The sequence below is a fragment of the Urocitellus parryii genome, chromosome 2 (genome assembly GCF_045843805.1).
Source record: "Urocitellus parryii isolate mUroPar1 chromosome 2, mUroPar1.hap1, whole genome shotgun sequence".
NCBI classification, from domain to species: domain Eukaryota; kingdom Metazoa; phylum Chordata; class Mammalia; order Rodentia; family Sciuridae; genus Urocitellus; species Urocitellus parryii.
The window spans coordinates 112,020,226-112,042,445 of NC_135532.1; the positions used below are offsets into that span (position 1 = coordinate 112,020,226).

Genomic DNA, 22,220 nt, shown 5'->3' on the forward strand with positions numbered 1-22,220 from the left:
AAGATCCTGTCTCAAAAAATAAAAAGGGCTGGGGATGTGGCTCAGTGGCTAGGTGCTCCTGCGTTCAATCCTGACTCCAAAAACATTAACAATAATAACAAATAAAAATAAAACAAACAAATTAAAAAAAAAAACAAGACAGAGAAAATAGAACTTAAGCACAATTAGATTCAAAACCAAGATGATGATCCAGGGCTCTCACTTGTAAGAGGCAAATACACAGCCAACTTCAAGTGTGGCCAGAAGCGGGCATGCTCAGCATCCGTGCTCATCTTCTCTCCAGGAGGAGCCCCTGTGTTCAGCTCGGGAAGCAGGGCAACTCAAAAGAGGTTTCCTTGGTTTTGTTCTCCCCAAACTCCCCACCCAGTGCTGGGGACAGAACCCAGGGTCTCAGGGACTCACACATGCTAGGCAGAGATTTTTAATTGTTTCCATGTTACCTATGAAATGCACAGAACTCCCATCCCAAGCCTCAGGGCCTCAGCACTGCTGGGGCTGCCCCTGGCCTGAGCTCTGCCCCTGGTGGAGCAGGCAGGCAGCCCTCTGGCCAGGAGTCCCAAAGGCACACCCAGCAGAACACTGCTTACAGGCCCAAGCTGCCACCAGGAACCCAGAGGAAGAGGCCACCACGGCCAGGCCCTGCCTGAGGCCCCCAGTGCATCTGTCCCTAGGCCTCGTGACCATGGCTCTTCCTTCCACCTCAGTCCCCATATCCCTAGGTCCCCAGGCCTGGTGCTGATGGCACTCTTGTCCTCCTCAGCCTTCCCTGGGGCAGGGTGTCCTCTCTGCTCTTGGGTGGGTCCAGGCAGTTGAAATGCTGTACCCCCTGAAGTCCCAGCACCTGCTGGCAGTGTGGTGAGGCCCCCAGGGAGGTCCGTATCATTTCACTCCCACTCTTGGTTTAGCCAGAACTACAAGGAGGTGATGCAGGACTCCCTAAAAACACCCTCACCTGGTTATCCCTCCTGAGGCTTCCTTACTGCCTCAGGAAATGACGTCATGGGGCAGGGCTGCCAAGAGCTCCCCTCTTTCTGATTTGCATCTGAGACAGTGACACATTTTAAAATCAGCCTACTTGGCAGCAGCAACAAGCACCCTCCAGTTCCTGGAAAGAGGAAACGGATGCGTGGTGATAGACAGGAAAGCCCTCTCTGCCCAGCACCCATGCAATTGGCGATGCTTCCACCCGGCCTCACAGCTGGGCTGCTGTGGGCGACCATGGGCTCCGCCTCTTCTTATGCCACTGTGATATGGGGAGCTCTGTGACCTAAAAACCCCCTCACAAGTTGAGAGAGACGTCAGCACGGATCATGATTCCTCCTGAGAACTAATACATCCAGGAGGAAGTAACTTTAGGAGACAGAGAATCAAAGAACACACTTCTGGCCTCAGCTGTACCTCACCAGGGTCAGAACAGACCACAAGATGTGGAAAAGTAAATAGGGCATTGTGGGAACATAAAAGAATCTTGTAGCAAATAATCAGCAGGAAGTGTGAATGTCTGGTCTGGAGGGTGGAAATAAAAGTAGTGCTTTCCATCTCGTTCTCCTGCACTGCAGTGCAGTAAGTAGACTCAGTAGCTTTTTTTTTTTTTTTTTTTTTTTTTTTTTTTTTTTTAAAGAGAGAGTGAGAGAGAGAGAGAGAGATAATTTTTTTAATATTTATTTTTTAGTTCTCGGCGGACACAACATCTTTGTTGGTATGTGGTGCTGAGGATCGAACCCGGGCCGCACGCATGCCAGGCGAGCGCGCTACCGCTGAGCCACATCTCCAGCCCGACTCAGTAGCTTTTAAAACAAGGGCTGTGTTTCAACCACGGGCCAATGCAGAAGAGAAGTGTGCAACAGTGAACTGATTATTTCTGGCAAATTGTTATCATTTAACCAAAGCGACTGAATGAAGAGCCTTTGGGATTTTCACTCAGAAATTGGGACACTTTCATTCTGCACAGTCAACCATTGTCAACTTACTTATATAATAATAATTTATACTACAACTGACTGCAAAACTGCTTACCCACCAGCCTATCTCACAATGAACGTGTCGAATCTCATTTAGAAAAAATAAGTGATCGCCAGCGCTAAAGGCGATTGCTCTTTGTAAGCGCCAGAGCTGGGCTGGGGTTGTAGTTCAGAGCAGCCTGGAGAATCACAGAAATCAAGGCTTTGCAAACACATCCCAAAGCGCTTTTGTAGATACATCTGTGCTTCTGCTGCATCTTGATACCCATATTATTGTTTAGAGCGAATGATTTGCTCATGAAAGATCTCAATTGGACCTTCTAGTTTCAGCCCCAGTAGCTAAAGGGAGAGATAGAAAGGTGAACAAGATTTAAACTAATTTTAAAATTAGGGCATGTCCCCAGTGACCTGCCTTTTCCAGCCACAGGGGAGGGTTGGGCGTTGAAAGAAGGGATGGGGCCATAAGCTGAAAAAGTACGGGTCACTGCCCTGGAGATTTTCTAGAGGACACATCATAGCATGTTGGTTCAGAACACAGAGACCAGGTTAGTGTCCCAGCTCTAAGGGACGAGGGTTGCCCCTGCTGAGGACTTCCACTCACTGGTGTGATGCTTGCTAGCTGTTGTAATAACTCCACAGAGCTCAAGGGCTTGAAGGTCATCCCTGCATATTCCTCACTCCTGCAGGGGTCCCAGGAGAACCCTGCTGGACAGCAGGTGACCCCCCCATGCAGGCACTCAGGGTGGAGGTCTTCCACTTTGGTCATCTTCAGGGAAGACCCTCTTGAAAGTGGGGTCTTGGGTGGAGTAGAGACCCCTCACACCCATGGACGTTTTCTTGGTGACAATCAGTCCTGGTTCGCAGCTAGATGCAAGGGGACTGGGAATGTCCCTGCCCATTTAGCCACTTTCCTGAGACAATACTATAACCATGAATGTGTTAGTCAGGTTTGCATCACTGTGACCAAAAGACCTGGCAAGAACAACCTAGAGGAGGAAAAGCTGGTTTGGGACTCATGGTTTCAGGGGTCTCAGTCCATAGATGGCCGACTCCATTGCTGTGGGCCCAAGGTGAGGCAGCACACGTGGCAGAAGGATGCAGTGGAGGAAAGCAGCTCACTTCATGGTGATCAGGAAGAAGAAAGGCAGGCGGGGACAGCAGGGAAGATAAATCCTTCCAGGACACACCACCAGTGACCCACCGATTCCAGCCACACCCCACCTGCCTAAGGGAGGAATAGGGGCACTGAAAGAAGGATTAGGACCAAAGCAAGACCTAAACCCAGTCTGAGTACAGCTTGTAGGTCACATGGCTGTGAGAGGTGGACTCAAAGGGCTTGGGCAACACAGCCCCTCTGGCCTGGCCAGTTGCAGCCCATATGGGCTCCTTTAGACTGGCTCTCTCCACAGTCAGCAGTTTTTCTAGACGACAGTCACATCACTGGCATCTCTTAATTCCTAGAGTTTCCATTCCAGCTTCAGCTTCACTGTCACAGTTTCATGCATGGGACTCTCAGGGACAGCCTTCAGAGGACTCTGACCCTGCTATACCTTGCCTGGTTTCCCACTGAAATCTCCGTGGAATTGCCCCCTCCTGATCCCTTAACTCCAGAATCCTGCATTCCTGCAGAACAGCCCCACATGGATGATGCCAAGGTCTGCCATCAGCTCCTGCAGTAGGTAAGCCTCCTGGGATCACAGCTGCAGCAGCCTCTGAGTGCCTGGGTGATTGAGCACAATGCAACAGCTTCCTGTGGCCCATGTGTGAGCAGGGTGCCTCCACAGTGGTCTCCTCTCAAAGGAATTTCCCCTTCTACATCTTTGAGTCTGTAGTGAGTGTGGTCTCCTGAGATGCCGTCAAGGAATCATTCCTGGTATCTTTGTACAAAGTACGTAGCATCTCTTTATTGGCTGGAATCTTTTTAACAACCACATCTTCCTTTATCCCAGTTTTACATGTACTTTTCCAGTCAAACCCCAAGTTTTAAAAATCCTTCAGCTCTGCTTTCTGCTCCCAATTCTCAAAGTAAACCTGGGTAAACCCTACCATCAATGTCCATGGCACTGACTCAATGACGGACTGTCTTAAAATTTCCTCCACCAGATTAAGTAGTCTACCTTTGAATTCAGCCTCACATTCAAACCATCACAAGGAACATGATGGAGGCATGAGGGGTCCCCCCAAAGCTCCCGTATTAATGCTGGAATATTCAGAGGTGAAACGATTGGATTGCGAGAGCTGTGACCTGATCAGCCCACCTTGCAAGCTGAAAGCAACTGGCTTTCACGGACTGTGGCTCCTAGGTAAGGTGTGCAGTTGTGAAGGGGAGAAGAGAGAGAGACAAGCCGGCTATTGTTAGTGAGCAAGAAGACATATCATATGAAACAAAGTTTTAATTTTATTTTACATATTTATACATAAAACTTCCAAGAAACCTTCTGAAGCCAACAGAATGTTAATAGCACATCTGAAAATGAACTTCAGGTAGTCAACATTCACAAAATGTTGAGAACTGATTAAGATACACGTTAAGGAGAGCTACGACTTCACTAGGAGGCAGGCATGTATTTTGACTTGTATAGCACCGTCATTTACAGTTCTTAAAACTACAGCGAAGGATGAAGTAGTCAATGCAAAATACCGCTCCAACCGAAAACCTCTAAACAAGTAAAAATAAAGTTAAAACCACCCTCGGATCACCCATGGTTTGTGATGGTGTAAGTACTGTACAATTTTTTTTTGTAACAACATTTTATTAAAATGCCTGATATTAAGTGGCACAAGTAAAAAATTAAAATAAATTAAGAAGCAAAGGCCGATCACTGGACATGAAGCTTCAGACACCATCCATGAATGACAAGGCTGTTGGTCTATCTTTGCGACACCTTCAGCAACAGCACTGCAAACCACAGAGGCAAAGTCAGCTCCGCCGGGCTGTGGCGGGTGGCTCTCACTTGGCAGGCATCTTCTCTGCCATGTGCTTCTGCTGACTCTCAGCATGTCTGTGAAACGAACAACACGACTGTTTAACAAGAAATACCAGACTGCCTTCCAAGCAACACTGTGACCTCCTTGGAACTGAGCTCCAGAGTTGCTCAAAATGAGATGTGCGAATCAAGGAAACGTGCTTTATTCCAACAGACCTGAGCTCTTTGATTCCTTTCATTTAGGAAGCTGGCGATTAACCTGAGATGGACTGATGGGTCTACCCTTGAAAACAAAAGTGCTGTGTTTAAAAATGAAGAGAGGGAAGTATGATTTTAGATTGGGTGACAGTTCTCACCTTGGAGGCTGTAATATTTTCTGTCGCCAGTTACTGCCTGTTTTCCTTCTTAGAAAACCTGTCGTGTATTGGTGTATGGTGGTGTGCGCGTGTGTGCGTGCGCGCGTGCACACACACGTGTATGGGTGTAGGTTCCAGCCCTGCTCTAGGAACTGTGGTTTAATTAGCTACAGGGCAGGCTTAGCTCATTGGGCATTAGTGTATTTCCTTTAGTGTGTACCTTTAGTAACAAACATTTAAAAAGGGCCTTTGATATATCGGGCAGGGCACCTGAAGCTGAGATTTCCTGCAGAGCAGGAATGGGGGTCTCTGTTCTCATGGGAATATGTTACAGGGAAGACACAAGAAAGGAAGAATAGCAAATAAGAGAAAGGCAGATAGAAAATAAGTGTTAAGCAAAAAGTCACCGTGCTGTGACCACACACACACACACACACACACACACACACACACGCACTCCCAGACCCAGAACCCATGCCAAGGACCTAATTCCCTCTGGCATAGCCAATGTCCCACAATGTCCCTGTGGGAGTTAGTGCCTCCCTATGTGCATGAGTTCTCCTTGGCTAGGCCCAGGGCACCGTCATGGCAGTGGGGTGGGGTGAGTCTTCTTATTCACCAAGCTCTGCTGCACCGTGAGCCCAGACTAAGCTGATCCAGCAGCTGGACAGCAGGGACAAAGGGTGGCCTGCAGGATGGGCACTCCCACAGCATGGGGCTTTGTGGGCTGAAGACAGTGGTTCTGAATGATGAATATAGAAAATGATAAGTTAGCAAGAGATTTAAAAAAAATGTCTCAGGCTGTGGTTTGCAGCTGTAATAGTGTTTAGGGGCAGGCTCTGTGTGCTGCCTGCACCCAGGGAGCTGGCAACGTGAAGCCTAACTCCCAGGCTTAACGCAGAACATTGAGGGCCTCTGGTGCAGGGAAGACAAACTGCAAATACTTTCAAAAATAAGGAAGTGACCACGGCATTCCCACATGCAGCAGCCCACAATAAATGGTTATGTCCATCTAAGAGTAAAGGATCTCAGGGAAGGACGCTGTTCACTCTCCACTCTTTAGAAACATCACCAATTAGTAGACCTGCCACAGCCCTGGGTATGTGCAAGAAAGAACAATGGTCACTTTCTCAAAGTACCTAATGCCTGTGCTCAAGCAAAGTCAGGGAAGGAAATACACTAATGCCCAGTGAGCTGTGTGTGTGTGTGTGTGTGCACAGACATACACTGATACACCGACGGATTTTCTAAGAAGGAAAACAGGCAGTAACTGGCGTCAGAAAATATTACAGCCTCCGAGGTGAGAACTGTCACACAATCTAAAAGGAGGTGTCAGAAGTCCTCAGGCACTGAGTAGTCATGCTAAGGGAGGGCCACAGTTGAAAATCAAGTCTGCCTTGGATCAGGGAGGGTTCTTTAAAGAGGCTAGCACCAGGGGAGTGCCAGTGTCACTTGGAGCTTAGAATTTCTGAAGCCCAGGCCCCATAAGACAGCTTAGTAAGGCCCTGTGTCCAGGCCCCCAGGGGACAGCTGAGCCAGAGCCCCTGGGGTGGGACCCTGCAATCAGTTTTGCAAAGCTCCTAGGTGGTTCCAATGTGCAGCCGGATGTGATGCCCACTGGCTTGGACTGAATCTAAGATGGCTGGTGGGGAACAGCCGAGGGAGAGGTGAGCCTGTCACCCCATAGCCAAGCTCCTGGCCTTCTGAGGCTGTGGGGCTCTGAGGCTGCTACTGTTGGCGTGTGAAAGATCCTCTGGGCTCCCTATAGTGGAAAGCTGTGGGGGTGCCATACCCCAGCCTCCTGCAGGACTTCCCAACCTACAAGGCAGTGATGCCTCTGTTTCTAACCCGTGGCTCTGCCTGCATGTCCAGGACCACCCCGCTTAGAGGTGTCAGGAGGTACACTGCCACCTGAGTATGAGCCAGACCCTGAGAGGCAGGAGGAGCCCTGCATTGCCCCTTCGTGTGAATGGGGCCATGAGAAGGGCACAGGAGAGGTCTGCATCTCAGCGAACCAGAGAGCACAGAGGGTTGTGGAGTGTCAGAGAACGTAGGTCCTGGTCATGTATTTCACTGGCTTCCCATGATCTCCATATCTAAATGTGAGCTCTCAGGTTAACCAGAGGGGTCTGGTGTACAGCTGCTGTTCACAGTGTCTGGATGTGTCTGCAGGTGGCAATCATGTCATCTGAGTGTCACTGTAAATTCCTGATGCTGGCAGACATGCTTATAGAACATGAGAAGACTATAGGATTTTTTTTAAAAAAGGGCCTGCATTAGCTCTACAGCATCCATTCTGCTACCAAAACTCTTTCAACGGCACACACTGGTAGAGGACTATTGAACCCCATGTTTTGGGCTAAGACATATTCCTGCGGGAGATGCCAAGAGCATCTGTGGGAGGTTTCTGGGCCCACGGTCAATCCCCTGTGCTGTGAGACGAGTAGTGATCTTTCTTGGGGCCTCTACTCTCTGCGCCACGTTTCTGGAATCAACAGCAATTATTGTCTCCTGGCTTAGAGACTTCATGCGCATCGTCTCAGGACAGGTGAATGGTAAACATGAAGTCACGGGAACTTATATGCAGTTCATGTCCCTCATACATGTAACCTATACTGCTCGTGTTTGATGAGGGACGCATATGCATGGCAGGGTTTCTATAAGAGAAACTACTAGGAAATGGAAGAGGCTGACCACAGAGGCTGGCTTCCTCATCCCCCAGGAGGGATGCATTCTTCACCTTTTCACAGAGCGGCAGGAGGAGCTAGGAACTCAAGTCCTAGAGCTTCCCATGTGAGAAGAATCTGGGGCACAGGGCTGTGGACAGAGGCCAGAGTGTCCCTGCCTCCTGGGCATGGCAGGGGCGCGCTGACCACCCAGCTGCTCATGTGCTGGAAACACACCAGCATGGAATGGCTGAGAGCCAGTACTAGGAGACAGTCTTCCAGCATAAGGTCCTCCTGGGCTAGAGCTGTTCCCAGGGTTCAAGAGAAGTCGTGAGAAGTCAGAACGCACAGACACTCCATCACGGGAGGAGGACACTGCTAAGATATTTGCTAGGGTTGCACAGGAACTGTGTGCATGGAAGCAGGGGGTGACCTTCCCCAGGGCATGCTCTGACCGCACAGGGGCTTCTTCCTGCCTGTGGAGAGGGTGGCCATACTGACCTGGTCAGGTCCTCGATGTCCACCAACATGGCATCTTGCTCTGTGTGCAGCTCGTCTCGGATGAGGAGCAGCTGCACCAGCTCTTCGTTCAAGCCTGGGACAAAGAAAGGACAATTAGAAACGGGTCCAGCTGCATCCGGGTCAGAACATGTGCTGTCTGTGGCCACCGAGCACATGTGACCCACGAACACACACACAGCCAGACATCACGGCAGTCACCGCAGAGATGCACATTCTCGTGCTGACTTCCCCTAAGCCAGGGAGCAGTCATCAAGAGGGCATGTGACCTGTCCCCAAGCTGTGAGGTGCTAAAGGAAAGGAATGGAGCCAGGAGGAGAGCTGGAGTCTCCCTGTCCATTGCTCGGGACCAGAAAAGCTTCAGATTTTAGGGTTTTTTTTTTTTTTTTTGCATTTTGGAATATCTGCATAGATTTTACTGGTGGAATAGCCCTAATTTGAAAATTTTCAAACTGAAATTGCTCCAAAATCTAAAGATTTTGAGCAATTTGGAGCACTGTGGATTTCAGATACAGAGATACTCAATCTCTCTCTACATATTTTTTTGGGGGGGTACCAGGGATTGAACTCAGGGACACTCAGCTACTGAGCTCCATCCCCAGCCCTATTTTGTATTTTATTTAGAAACAGGATCTCATTGAATTGCTTAGCACCTTGCCATTGCTAAGGCTGGCTTTGAACTTGTGATCCTCTTGCCTCAGTCTCCCAAGCTGCTGGGATTACAGGCGTGCATCACTATGCCTGGTCTCAATCTATATTTTCAATTACATTCATATCACAGTGGAAGAAGAAATTATAGCCAGGCATGGTGGTACACGCCTATAATCCCAGCGGCTCAGGAGGCTAAGGTAGGAGAGGATTGCAAATTTAAGGCCAGCCTCAGCAACTTAGTGAGGCCCTAAGCAACTCAGTGAGACCCTGTTGCAAAATAAAAAAAAAATAGAAAGGGCTGGGATGTGGCTCAGTGGTTAAAGAAATTGTTACAAAAATAAGTTGTTAGGGTGGGCTGGGGTTGTGGCTCAGTGGAACAGTGCTTGCCTAGCATGTGTGAGGCACTGGGTTCCATTCTCAGTACCACATATAAGCAAATAAATAAATAAAGGTCCCTCAGTAACTAATAAAAATATTTTTTTAAAAAAGCATAAGTTGTTAGGGAAGGTGGGATTCTGTTTGGAATAAATGTGAACGATGCATCTGGAACATATTAAGTTTCCACCTTCACCTTCAGGATGCTCCTGCTGCACTGAGAGTCAGAGGGGCCCCTGGGCACCTGACAGCTGCATCAGACACCCAGCCAGAGGTGGCAGGCGTGACAGAGGTGCAGAGCCTTCCTGTACAGCCCTGGTGCAGCCTAGTCTAGGAAGACAGCGGTGGGTCAGGTTTTAGGGATAGCTGGGTGTGTAAGGCCTGAAGAAATAATCCCTGAAATCTCTGGACAACAGGGAAGACATGCCTCAGACTAAACACTGGGTGACAACATGAGTAGGTAGAGAGTCACTAGTGACCTACCCGACGCCATGCCCTGAGCCAGTGTGGCTCCTGCTTCTGACAAACTCCAACAAGCGCGGGCTCTCTCTGGCTTGTCCCCCCAGAGAAGCCAGGAACAAAGGCTGTCAGCCCAGGCGTGGGAGGGCACTTGTTGAGCTCCAGGTAGGCTACAGCCCCTGGAGGTGTTCAGACAGGGCCCGGAAGTGCTCTCAGAGCCCTGCTCCCAGTGGGTGCTGCCTGCCCTTAGCTCAGGGAGCTTCCAATTTAAAACAATGGGAATGAATCACACAAACAGGTCTAAAATTTCACTTCCTGAAAAGGACGGGATGGTAATCTTATTTACAAATCTCAGGAAGATGATTCATGATAAAAATCTCAGAAATCCCCCTTCAGTTCTTGAAAGAATAACACTCCTAGTAATTAATCCTCAACCGACATTAAAATGGAGCATGGTTTTGTAATCCTGGGAATCTATGGTTTCTTCGTCAAAATCTTAGATCTTGTCTTTTGACTTGAAAACCATCGGGACTGTTTTAACTTGGTGCTAAACGTGTTATTTAGTATGTGGGCCTGGTGAAAACCATTTTATTTTTTTTTTCCAGTGTGCTCCTGGGTGGCTTTTTCTACAGTCACTTAGCCAAGTGCCTATGTATTCAAACCTCTGGGGCACAGAACTTTTTTTCCTAATACAAGATTTAAGCTTTTATTATGGAAAACTTAAAATTAACACAAAAGCAGGGAAAAGTTCAGTGAATCCCAATGTACTCAACCAGCTTCAGCAGCCTCCTGCCAACCCTGTGTTCTCTAGAACCCTCCTCTGCATCCTTCAAAGCAATTTCAGATGCTGCACCATTGAACCGTCAAGCCTTCAGAATCCATCTCTAATACTGAATACGGGGGCGCACGCTTGGTCACCCCGTAATTTTCACACATTGGTAATATATACTTTCAGGGCCTAGAATCCCACAAAATGAATCTGATTTGATTTGGCTGAGATGATGCCTAAAACACATGTCTACACCAGGAGGTCTAACTGTGCGATAAGTGACGTCACCTACTGCACCACGTGTGGAGGCAGATGTGAGTTTAAAGATAACCTGCTGGGAACTGGGAACCCCAAATGCAAACAAGAGCCTGACGGTTCCCTTCCTTTCCCCATGAACAAAGGAGGCACCCCAAGAAACTTGGCTCGAAGGCACCAAACCCAACAAGGGGCGCTGACCACCAGGCTCATGTGTGACGGCACTCACTTTCGATCTGGGAGTGGAGGTCATTGACGATCACCTGCAGCTGGCCCAGTGTCATGCCGCGCAGGTCGGCTGGCTTCAGGCTCCTCTTCATCAAGCACTCGCTGATATGGGGCAGATGAGGCAGCTGGAGATGGGGAGAACCCAAGGAGTGAACAGGTGCACGTAGCTTGAGTGCATCTCAACTCAGGAGACCCACCATCCTGTCAGCTTCTTGGGGCCTCACCCATCACACTCCCTGCGGGCCACCCACACAGAGTGCTTGGCCACGGGCACGAAAGCCTTCTGCCTGGTCTTTAGCATGAAGGATTACCAGGGACCAATGACACCAACATGGGTAGGACCATCAACATAGCTGCTGCTTAGAGGCTTACCCCACGCCCTGCGCTTGGGACACCACCAGAGTCCTATCTTGCTCTGACCCAGAAGCTACCAGCCCTGAAGCTACTAGCCCTGTTTCACGCCAGAGCCCCACAGCAGGTCCACGGCAGGGCTGCACCAAGTCACAGTGGCCACTGAAGCAAGAGTGAGTCTGTTGCAGCCTCCAGTCCTGTCCTGAGGCTGCTTCCCACATGCTCCCAGGGTGGCTCAGGCCGCCCCTAACAAGCAGCTCTGAATCAAGAGCTTACTTTTGTGAAAGCTGTTGCATGTGTCTTTCAGCACAATGATCGATAGAAAGAAGAAACGAGCTGCATTATTTCTCAGTGATAGTACTTTTGTGAACTGCCCCAGAGAAGCCCAAGTTTGCATCACTTGGGGAAAGGACAGGGGCAGCACCAAACTCTTGTGGCTCCCCTACTCCCCACACACGCACACACACGCACTTGCAGCCCAACCACTGCCGCATACCAGATCCGCCACGGGAGACTTCTTCCTGTTCTGCTTCTCCACCTCCACTTGCATCTTGGCCATGGGCTTGGCCATGGCAAGGGCCATCTTGGCTTCAGCCTGCAGTTTCTTCTGCCTTGTGAGGAAGTCCATGTCGTCCAAGGACTCGGACTCCTCCTCAGTAGTGTCTCTATCGGAATAGGAAGAGCTCTGTTTGCTCTGCGAGGGAAGAAAGAGCAACCTGAGCTTCCCAGCCAGTCACGTCCCACTGGTGAAAGCTCAGCCTTCCCGGAGCCCTCTCCAGGGCTGAGCGCCCTCTCCACCAGCTCTGCTCCGTTCCCTTCGACCCGTGTCAGTCTCAAGTAGAAGGAAAAGGTCTATTTTAAAATAGGCTCTGACTTTGGCATACATCAGTATAATCAATAACAGGGAAAACACTATCAGAGCGAAGGTGGTGTGCGGGTCCTTGAGCAAACAGGACTTGGGTATCCAGTGATGTCCGAGGTCGCACCACTCAGCAACCAGCACAACCTCCTACTCGCTGGTCTTTGGTAGAGAGGGTGAGAGACCTCCCAGAGCGGAAGAACTTCCAGCAACAAGAACACCACTGTTGGGCCAACTTATGCAATCGTGGTAAAGAGTCCCATTCCAAGCCCAAAGAGGAAGGATTCTGAGCATCTTTTCCCTTTAAAGTTTTAACAGCGCATCTGATCTCTCTTATTGTCTAATATGAAAGTAGTCCTTAACTTTAATAATGTTTACGTATCCTGATTGTGTCTCAACTTCTCCTTTTCCATTACTGTCCAGTTTTAAAAACATGCGATTCTCAGAGATGTTTTTTTCCATCTCTGAACATTTGCTCCTGACTCCAGACAGAAAAGCAGCCAAGTAGCCACAGACCCAAGGGCACCTCTGCTAGGAGCAACAGCTTGCCACAGAGAATGGGGGTGTCCAGGCTTGGCTGGGAGCACGGGCTTACCCTGGCAGATGAAGGAGTGTCTAAACTCGGCTGGGAACACAGGCTTACCACGGGAGTAAGGAGGTGTCTACTTTGGCTGGGAAGGGGGACATGGGAGTGTCTACGCCTGGCTAGGAAGGGTAGGGGGCACATATGTGCTAGGCCTGGAGGAGGAACGAGGAGGTGCCTATGCTTGGCTGGGAGGGGGACAGGGAGCACGCGCATGTGCCTGGAGAGCAGGCTTACCACGGGGGACGAGGGTGTGTCCAGGCTGGTCTCGGTCTTGCTGTCGTCAGCATCACTGTCCTTATCGCTGCCGCTGTCATTGACAAAGCAAATCTGCAGGTTCATCCCACTCTGGAGTCTGGAAAGAAATGGGACACGATTCTACTTAGTAGTTTGTCACTGCAGGGGACAGCACTATCCGAGCTGCCAACAGAGGTGGTTTCGCCTATTCCTCATGTGGAGAAATGGCTGACGAATACTACCCTCCGCTTACGGACCACTTGCTAGAGGACTCCTGATATTCTATTCATTATTCTACACCAGATTCATGTTATGTGAAAAATGATTATAGGCCAGACATTACAGCACCCAGAGTAACACCAGAAGAGCCAGCACCCGATACAAATGTGCTGAGCCACTGAGTGCACGGGCTTGTCAATCAAGATGAATGGGGTCCTTGGCCAAATAAGGCCACCTTGGTGTCCTCAGGGTGCTGTCCTGGGAACCATGCAGAAACTTACTAGCCAGCATCCAAGGGCAGAGCTCTCAAAGACAGTCCTTTCTGGCCCAACAGAACAGGGTGGTCTAATGGAAGGCTTTATGTATGGTAGTTGCCAAAAGCCAGTGTCAATGGCTAAGAGAGAACCCCAGGTTCACCCTAGAGAAGTGCAAGGGAACTGCAGAGACTCAGTCCCCAGGCCTGGTCTCAGGGCAGCAAGCTGCACAGGCCACCTCCTACACAGGTCTCCAAGCAGAGACCCCTTCAGAGCCCGGCATGGGCACCCGGGCCCTGGAGCTACAGGAGGTGTGAAGAGAAGCTGGGGACACTGTGGGTGTGACTGTCCTGAGCTCCTTTTCAAGTTGAACGCCTTCCGGGACTAGTTGGTAACAAAGCATTTTTTAAAAAGTGATTTCCCAGCATCTCTAGCAGCCCAGCCTGGTGTGAATGTAGGGGCATGGGGGGGGGGGGGGGGCTCCTGGCAGGAAGGGAGCCAGGAGCACGGCTCAGCAGGGTTAGGGCAGAGGACACTGAGTTTGCTCTGGCAACTTTATTGCCACAGGAGAAAGGCGGAGAGGAGCTTATTGGACGTTTGACACTTGTTTTTGAATTTTAAAATTCCAGTGGTAGGGATGCCTCACAGACATTGCTCACATGCTGCATTTAAAGTGCCTCTGTGAAAATAACACAGGCCCCAGAAAAGAAACAAGAAAACAAAAACAAAAACATCCAATTTAACAGAGGCACAAATATGAAGGGTGTGCACTGCCACCTATTGTCACATTCCATAATGACTGGAAGCTTTAGCTTATTTCCCCTTTAAGGAAATCCACCTTGGCCCACGGTACTGTAGGTAAGGAGGGCCTGGCACAGGGTTGCCTTCCTGGAGGAAGACACAGGTTCCCAGGTGATCAGCCCAGGACTTGCAGTCAGAAGGACTGAGGTCAGGATTCACCTCCTTTTAACTTTCTTCTACTGGAGGTGTTTCTTGGGGCCATCTGTTATAGTCAGGTTTCCCTTTGATCCACATGAACTAAGTTTTAAAATGTTAATATCTGTAGAGGGCCTAAAACTAAAATGAATCCATTTTAAGTCATAAAACTCAAGGTCTATGGTTTGGAAGATGATGAAAAAGAAATTTTGCAAATTAAAAGCACACATTTTTAAAGGCAAGCCTAATCGGAATCTAGGATTATGCAGCTTTTTCTATTTGGTGAATAAAGTCTTGCAAGATCCAGGCCACTGGATATACAGATTATAAAAATATATACATAAAAAAAACAAACCAACATAACATCATTCCAAAGCAAATTCTAATTCTGAAGAAAGCTGACTTTAAATTCTGCCATTCTGCACCACAATTGGCCTTCTACTAAGGGTCAGTGGGTACCCACATTGCCCATCTAGGCTGTTTCTAACTCAGGAAAGGAAAAGGGAAAGATTTAGTACCAGGTGAGCTGAGAGGCCACCCAGGAGAGCCAGGACACCACCTGGGCACCGGCTCATCACCCTGGGAAACAGCAGGGCTCCATACAGGGACACCAGGGACTCCTGACCAGAACTCACAGGAAAGGCACGTGCAGGAAACACCGCAGCCAGTGATCAGGGGATTTGGTAGAGACATATTAAGACCGGCTCAGGAGGGATTTGCTTGCTTTTAGCCTGCAAGTAGGCTTTAAGAGGAAGGCAGCTCTGGGTGAGATTCAGCCTGACTGTGAGATGAGCCAGCCACCCGGCCCACTGAAGGCCTGCCTGCCACAGGCTGGGGAGCAGATGACCCTCTCTCTGGAGGCTCACTTCTGAGCACTGTGGTTTCCGGCTGCAGGGCATGTGGCCTTACAGCCAATCTCAGGCTGCAGCGGGCTGACTTGCCTGCACCTCTCAAGCAGTCTACGGTGGGAACAAAACAAGATCCTTGTCTTCTTGTTCGCAGATGTCATCCACGGTATCTACTGCCAGGCTCCCTGGTGTTCTGAGTGGCACTGGGCAGGCACAACCTGCAAATGCACCTGGCTGTCTGCCACTGGTTGGTTTTACTTCGGGAAGGTTTGAGTCCTGGGTAGCCCAGAACCCTCCTCTCCTCAGGTACCGAGGTGACTCAGCAGCACCAGGGCCACTGACAGGGGTGCCGGAGCCTGGGAAGAGGATGTTCTTTAGTGGAGGAGGCTCAGAATCTGAGAAGATGAACTAGGGACTCCTGCAGACAGCAGCGGGAGCAGAAGTGGCCTCCCTGGGAGATGCCCAATAGCTAGTGCTGGAAGCACACCGAGTGGGGGCCGTTCAGCACTGACGTCTGCTCACACTCATAGAGAACACAACCATGGAGGTGCAGCCAGGCGCAGTGGCCATGCCTGTGATCACAGCAACTCGGAAGCTGAGGCAGGACGATAGCAATCTCAGGACCAGCCTGGGCAACTCAGCCAGGCCCTGCCTCAACATAAAATAAAAGGGGCAGATGGAGCTGAATGGTAGATGTCTGCCCAGCTTGCTCGAGAGCCTGGTCTCACCCCAGCACTGCAAGATGGAAACAAAACACCCGTGCCGACGCCCAGCTGCCACTGCCAGAGTGTTCTTAAAACATGTGGAATTGAAGAGAGATGAGAGCCTCTTGGCACTAAGGGAATCTCAAAAATGCAGCCAAGTGGTAGAGGACTTTGTATCAAGATGCCACTCCCTTCAAAATGCAGGGACAAAAAGAAGCAATGTGACTACTGACAGAACTCAGCTGCAGAGGACATCCCAGGGTAGGGACCTCTGGGGGGTCAGGTCTCTGTCTATGGCCCTGGAATGTGGTGACCCAGGGCTGCGAGGAGTCCAGCTCTGAAGCTAAGAACCACTGGCTGCTTTCTGGTTTGGGAAATAGGGATCCACCGGCAGCTTGGATCATAAGGTGCCAGGTCCTTGGATAGACTTAAGGTGTCAGGTTCTTGGGTAAACTTTCCTGCCTCAGTTTACCTCACAAACCAGCTATGCTGAATTCTAGTTTGGCAGTATGTTCATTTCACTCTCCCTGGGCCACATGCTCACTCAGAGGAGCCAAGGACCCCAGCCTTGTGACAGCCAGTTCTTCCCTCCCCCGCACCCCCAAAGTTTGACCTTGCCACTTCTCCCTGTGCCCCACCCTGGGTGACCTTGTGACTGGATGACAAAAGGCAACAGAAGTGAGCTACCTCCAGTTCTAGGTCCTTGGGGACTCTGCCCTCCTTGGGACAGGTCCAGGCTGGCCCGGGGACTCGAGCACAGAGCTACATCCTGCAGGTGTCCCAGCAGGTTGATGCCTGACACCCATGAGGGCCAGCCAGGAGCAGTGAAGGCCCCTGCTGCCCTTGGACTGACCACAGACTCAGAAGAGAGCCTTTCCACACAGGTCAGAACAACCCTGCTGACTCCAGCTCAGCCCTGCTGACCTCCTGCTCATGGGGGTGGTTCCTGATTGTGCGCCCTGCCTGGAGCAAGAGGTGACCTGTGCATGACTCTCGGGCTGGACATGTAACTTCTGACCTGGTGGCCTTTCCCTCATGCTACTCCTGACCTTGGGGTTAGATTTATGCAATCCTGCTGGCAGTATGATTTCAAAGGGCATAAACGTTCTGTAGTTGTTTATGATTTCAAGATGATTCTAGGGCTCTCCTTAGGAAACAGAGCAAGAGGGAGCTTCCTGTGTGCCTGCAGATTTTAGGTCTGCATTGTGCATTATCTGCCTACAACAGCATGGCCTGTGAGCCATTTGACACTCAACATCCCCAACTAGTCTGTGAGCATGATGCATTAGTCAAAAGATTTTACATATAATGAATAATTGCTCATATTTTCAAACTATATTTTTTTCTGATTTTTATGAGAAGTTCAAAGGAGCAGAACATAAAATATGGATTGTAATCACCCAAGGGTCTAAACATATTTCAGAATCTGTCATGAAGGAAGAGTGTGGGAATAACTGAGGCTTGGGAAAGCTTTACACATTGTGGAGGCACCGCTGCGGGGCGTGCGGGGCTGGTCAGACAGGTGCTGCCGCTCGTGGTAAGCTGAGGAACACTCTTCCAAACCACGAGCTCTGCCTCTTCCTTTCCCTACTGACTGCTCCATGCGGACACGTCCCAGGACTCTTGGAAATACCTACAAGTGTTCAAAAAAAAAAATAAGGAGAAAAGCAAAACCAGGTTTCTGCTTGTCCACATGTGTGACTGGGAAAGCCAGCTGCCGCGTCCACTCTGCTGTGGTGGCCCGTGCTGAGTTTCTCTAGCTCAGGTGTGTCATGCTACAGGCCGAAAATTGTGGTGGACTTCTGAAGAATGCTGTGTGCAGCTGCCAGTGCTGCTGGTCCCACTATGTCACCGTCACACAGGGAGCTGTGAGTGATCTGGACCACTATGGAGGCAGGAAAAGGCCTGTTCGGCTAGTGCCCACAGCTCTGCAGCCTCCAGGTCCTTGCCGGGCAGGGGTGAGTGGCAGCTGACCAGGCCCCATGACTCCTTGTGTTCTTATCTGGGCTACTCCACTCATTTGTTCCTATTGGCTCCTAAAGTCATTTTAGGCTCATGACCGCCCGGGTATGTGGACACTCGGGAGTTGAGCCAGAATCAAACCAGGACTTCTAACAAGTCCTGAGTGCCTGGATCACGCATTGCAGTGTACGAGCAGAGATGTGGGGTACGCATAACCCCAGCAGGGATTCACATTCAGCAGACACTTTCTGTCTTACCTAGGAAGAGACAAACACTTGAGCTGCTTGGACATTCATAAAGCAAGGTCCCAGGAGCCACGGTGCAGGGGCGTGAAGGCAGGAGAGCTGGGACAGCGCCCTGCAGCAGTTATATGTCTAGAGAACTTCAGGACTACTCCGGTGTGCCCCGACAGGACTCTGGGTGGGGGGCATCATGTCCCTTATATCCTGTCCTGACCCCACATCTGTGGTTTCGGCAGCAGAGGTGGGGATTGCAGGCGTGTGGACAGCCCTTCTGGGCTCCCTCTGCTGGTCCCACACAGACTTCCCTCTTCTGAATCCTCTTCGAAGGCTGCTGCTGCTGCTGGACTCTCCCACATGTCTGTGCTCAGAAGACAGCTCCTGAGCACCCAGCCCTTCCTGCCACAGAAATGTCTCTGGCCTAAGTGGCTCAGAGGAAGGGGAACAGTCTTGGCCTGGGAGAAGCATCGCCCTGCAGCCTGACCCGTCTCCAGAGAGCCGTAAATGCTCATGTTCCTCAGGCAGCTGGTGGTTCTTATTCCACATTAGCGTCCATTTCCTTCACTAATGACCGCTTCCCTGTAATTGAATTTGGAATTATAAGACCTTAAGGTTGGGAAAACACATTTCCAACAGGAACGTTCTCCGGCACCAATGGTCTTCCCGGATCCTAAAACAGCCACCACTCCTGGACACCACACGAGGTCCCCTTTCATCTTAATTATGGCCAGAGGATCTCCAGGAGGCCTATATTTGGAAATAAGAAGTTGTCATTTTCGAGTATCTCTTCTGTGCCTGGCTCTCTATGTATCTGACTTCGGACCCCCAGATACGACCAGGCCCCACGATTCCTCATGTTCTTATCTGGGCTACTCCACCCATTTGTTCCTGTTGGCTCCTAAAGTCATTTTAGGCTCATGACCGCCCGGTATGTGGACACTCGGGAGTTGAGCCGGAATCAAACCAGGACTTCTAACAAGTCCTGAGTGCCTGGATCATGCATTGCAGTGTACGAGCAGAGATGTGGGGTATGCATAACCCCAGCAGGGACTCACATTCAACAGACACTCCCTGTCTTACCTAGGAAGAGACAAACATTTGAGCTATGTGGATATTCATCAAGCAAGGTCCCGGGAGCAGCAAGGGTCATGAGTCCTATTGCACACCTAAGAAAACAGAGGCTGAAAGAGGCTGAGCTGCACCAGGTCACGGTGCTGGTGTCCAAGTCTAGGAGAGTATCCTGAGGGGCCAGGGCACTTTGAGAAGAAGGAGTAAATTCACAAATGGAAGAAAAAGGCTAAAGAAAGCAAACCAAAACATAAAGCTGGAAACACCTCCAATGCCTAACCAGAGAGCGATTAAGTATGTTACAGTGAGAGGCGTCACGTGCAATTTTGCAACTAGTAAAAATACAGCAGAGCTATGACCACAGCCAAGTGCTCCTGAAGTGCTTTGACGTGAAGCAGCCAGAGAATGACTGCACTCTCTAAATGAGCACGGAGGGTATGTGTAGGAAAAGTGGCAGGGCATAAATACACTAAGCATTTTGGTGGCAGAGTTGGCACTGGATGTGTCTCCTGAGCGTCTCCGGGTTGCCACGTGTGGGCATTTAGCACAATTAGAAAAGGAAAAGGAGAGAAAATGAGAGCTGGTAATTAGCACTGTATACTGGGGGGTAGGTGAGTGGTTCAGTATGGACAGCTGGCGGGACTGGGGGCTGACGCAGAAGTGTCCTGTGGGGACCATGACTCAAGCGTGAGTCAGGAGGAGTTTTTGTTCCTGGCAGGGTGCTCGGTGGTGGGAGATCCGTGGGCAGCAGGAAACACATTTTCTTAGAACTGTTCTGTGCTGGACTCTTCGTTCAACTGTTGGCATGGATCCTTAGCCTCAACCCCACTCTCCTTGGATCTCAGTAAATTATAGGCCCTAAGTAATCAGCATAAATGAACTGTTTGTATTTTCGAAGCTGTGCTGCCTATTCACCTGCCAGCCTGGAGTTTGAACTGTCTGTCCCACCTGCTGCAGGCAGCTGTGGAGCTAGGTGGGCTACAGGAAAACCCTGTGGGCCCAGACCCCAGCTATGGCTCCCATGGCTGGGGAGGAGGCATGGCCCTGGAGTATGATTAAATTAGGTGAAAAAAAATTTTGATTTGGTGCATGTACTCCACCTCTGAGTGCCACCCAAACCCCTAGTGAAAGTCCCAATCCCAGTTCTTCTCTTCTTAACCCCATAGTGCTACTTTCACCACCTGTGATGTCTGTGCTGAGAAACTGTTGGGGGCTGCTGCTGAGGCTTGGTTCCTCTTCCAGGATTCAAATTCTAACCACTGAATTCCAAGTGGTCGTTGAAACAGTGGTGGGTCTATGGGGCTGCGTTGACTCTGTGAAGCATGGAAATTCACATTGTGTCATCTTTAAAACCAGGGTGTATCACAGATGCCATCCCAGCAGCCGGCAGCCAGAGTGCACTTCTGAGTCAGGTGAGGGCCTCCATGGGAGGTGGCTGTGCATGCTGTCTCTGGATAAGAAGGTGCTATGCCTGCTGAGGGCACACAAGTGACCAGGAGGAGACAACCGGGAAGCAGCATCTGGTGAGAGGGCAGAGCGGCAACCACTCCACCAGCACACCTCCCCTTCCTTCATCTGTATCCAGGAGACACGACGAATGCACATGTCCAACCAAGTCCCAAAGGACTCTAATGACGGAAAGGATGCTCATGGTGCCGAGCGGGCACATGGTAGCTGGCAGAGGTTTTTTTCTGTGATACATAAAACCATGGTCTTATAGCCAGCGGTATCCAGAGTAAGCGACAGTGATGAAGTGGGCACAACAAAACCCAGTGCAGTGCAGATGCTGTCCAGGCACTCGATGGAGCAGCAGGCAGCCGCTGCACTGAGAGAAAGGTGGGGAAGCACTCCTGGGAGGCAGAGCCAGGCTGCAGGCCACCGCCTGGCTCCCAGCACCCTGCACACCACCTTCTCGGGCACGGGTCACAGCAGGGCTCTGGAATGTGGTGCAGTGAAAGAGCTTGTGACAGCGGAGGACAGACACCCTCTTCAAAGTGGCTGTCTACTGAGGGAAGTGGGCACCAGAAGTTGGGGGCTACTGTGGGAAGATGTGAGCTTCAACTCGACTTCCAATGGTGCTGCTCAGTTTTAAACCATGCACAAATTCTCATCCACTTAAAAACACGTCACCTACCATGGCCAGTGGCTCCACCTTTCCCTCCCAATCTGGCAAACAGCAGCATGTGAAGGCTTTGGGCCCGAGTGAGACATCTTCCTGGGGTTTAATGCATGCACTGACCCAGATGAGAGCAACCGCAGGGCATAAAGAGTTGTACAGCAAGCCTGAATGAAAGGGCCGCCTGGCTGTCTGGCCAGGGCACAGGGCTCCCAGCAGCAGCAGATGTTCCACCGTGCCTGGTCATCACTGGGCTGCGTGTGTTCAACACACATGAGCAACCACTGTCCGCAGGGAGTGCAAATGCAGTGATAAAGTCATGAGAACTGTCAATGATGATGCGCCAATGAAAAACAACTCCTGGAAGCTCTTTTAATTAAACACTCAGCTGTCCACCAGAGCTGTTTTTGAATATAAAATGCAGCCCCATGGCCTCTTCTCTCCCTGCTTCCCTCCCCTTTGCTCAGGCAACTGAATTCTCATTGGTGATAAAAAAAAAATTCATAAGACAGAGTACAGCTGGTGATGCCTCCAGCAAGATGTCAGATTCTGCCTCACAAAATTAATTGCACCTAATTAAGCTGGGTCATTGGCATGACTGTAAAGCCAGGCTACTTATTAGACAAAGAAGATTTCACAAATACCAATTTGCTTTTGTTTCAGGTTTGTGAAAGAGAA

The 22,220-nt window shown here is 50.2% G+C and overlaps 1 protein-coding gene across 3 annotated transcripts in view; it reads right to left on the bottom strand.

The window, feature by feature from the left end:
• Window positions 1–4,341: 4,341 nt before the first annotated feature.
• Window positions 4,342–22,220, bottom strand: part of Schip1 (schwannomin interacting protein 1) — a 99,418-nt gene continuing 81,539 nt past the window's right edge. For all 3 annotated transcript variants that reach the window (XM_077795297.1, XM_026406613.2, XM_026406612.2), the window contains exons 3-7: window positions 13,197–13,314; window positions 12,014–12,211; window positions 11,168–11,291; window positions 8,412–8,505; window positions 4,342–4,963 (exon numbers count right to left, since the gene is read on the bottom strand). In XM_077795297.1, the coding sequence (XP_077651423.1) occupies window positions 4,912–4,963; window positions 8,412–8,505; window positions 11,168–11,291; window positions 12,014–12,211; window positions 13,197–13,314 (586 nt within the window). In that variant the 3' untranslated portion in view covers window positions 4,342–4,911. The remainder of the gene's footprint in view (window positions 4,964–8,411; window positions 8,506–11,167; window positions 11,292–12,013; window positions 12,212–13,196; window positions 13,315–22,220) is intronic.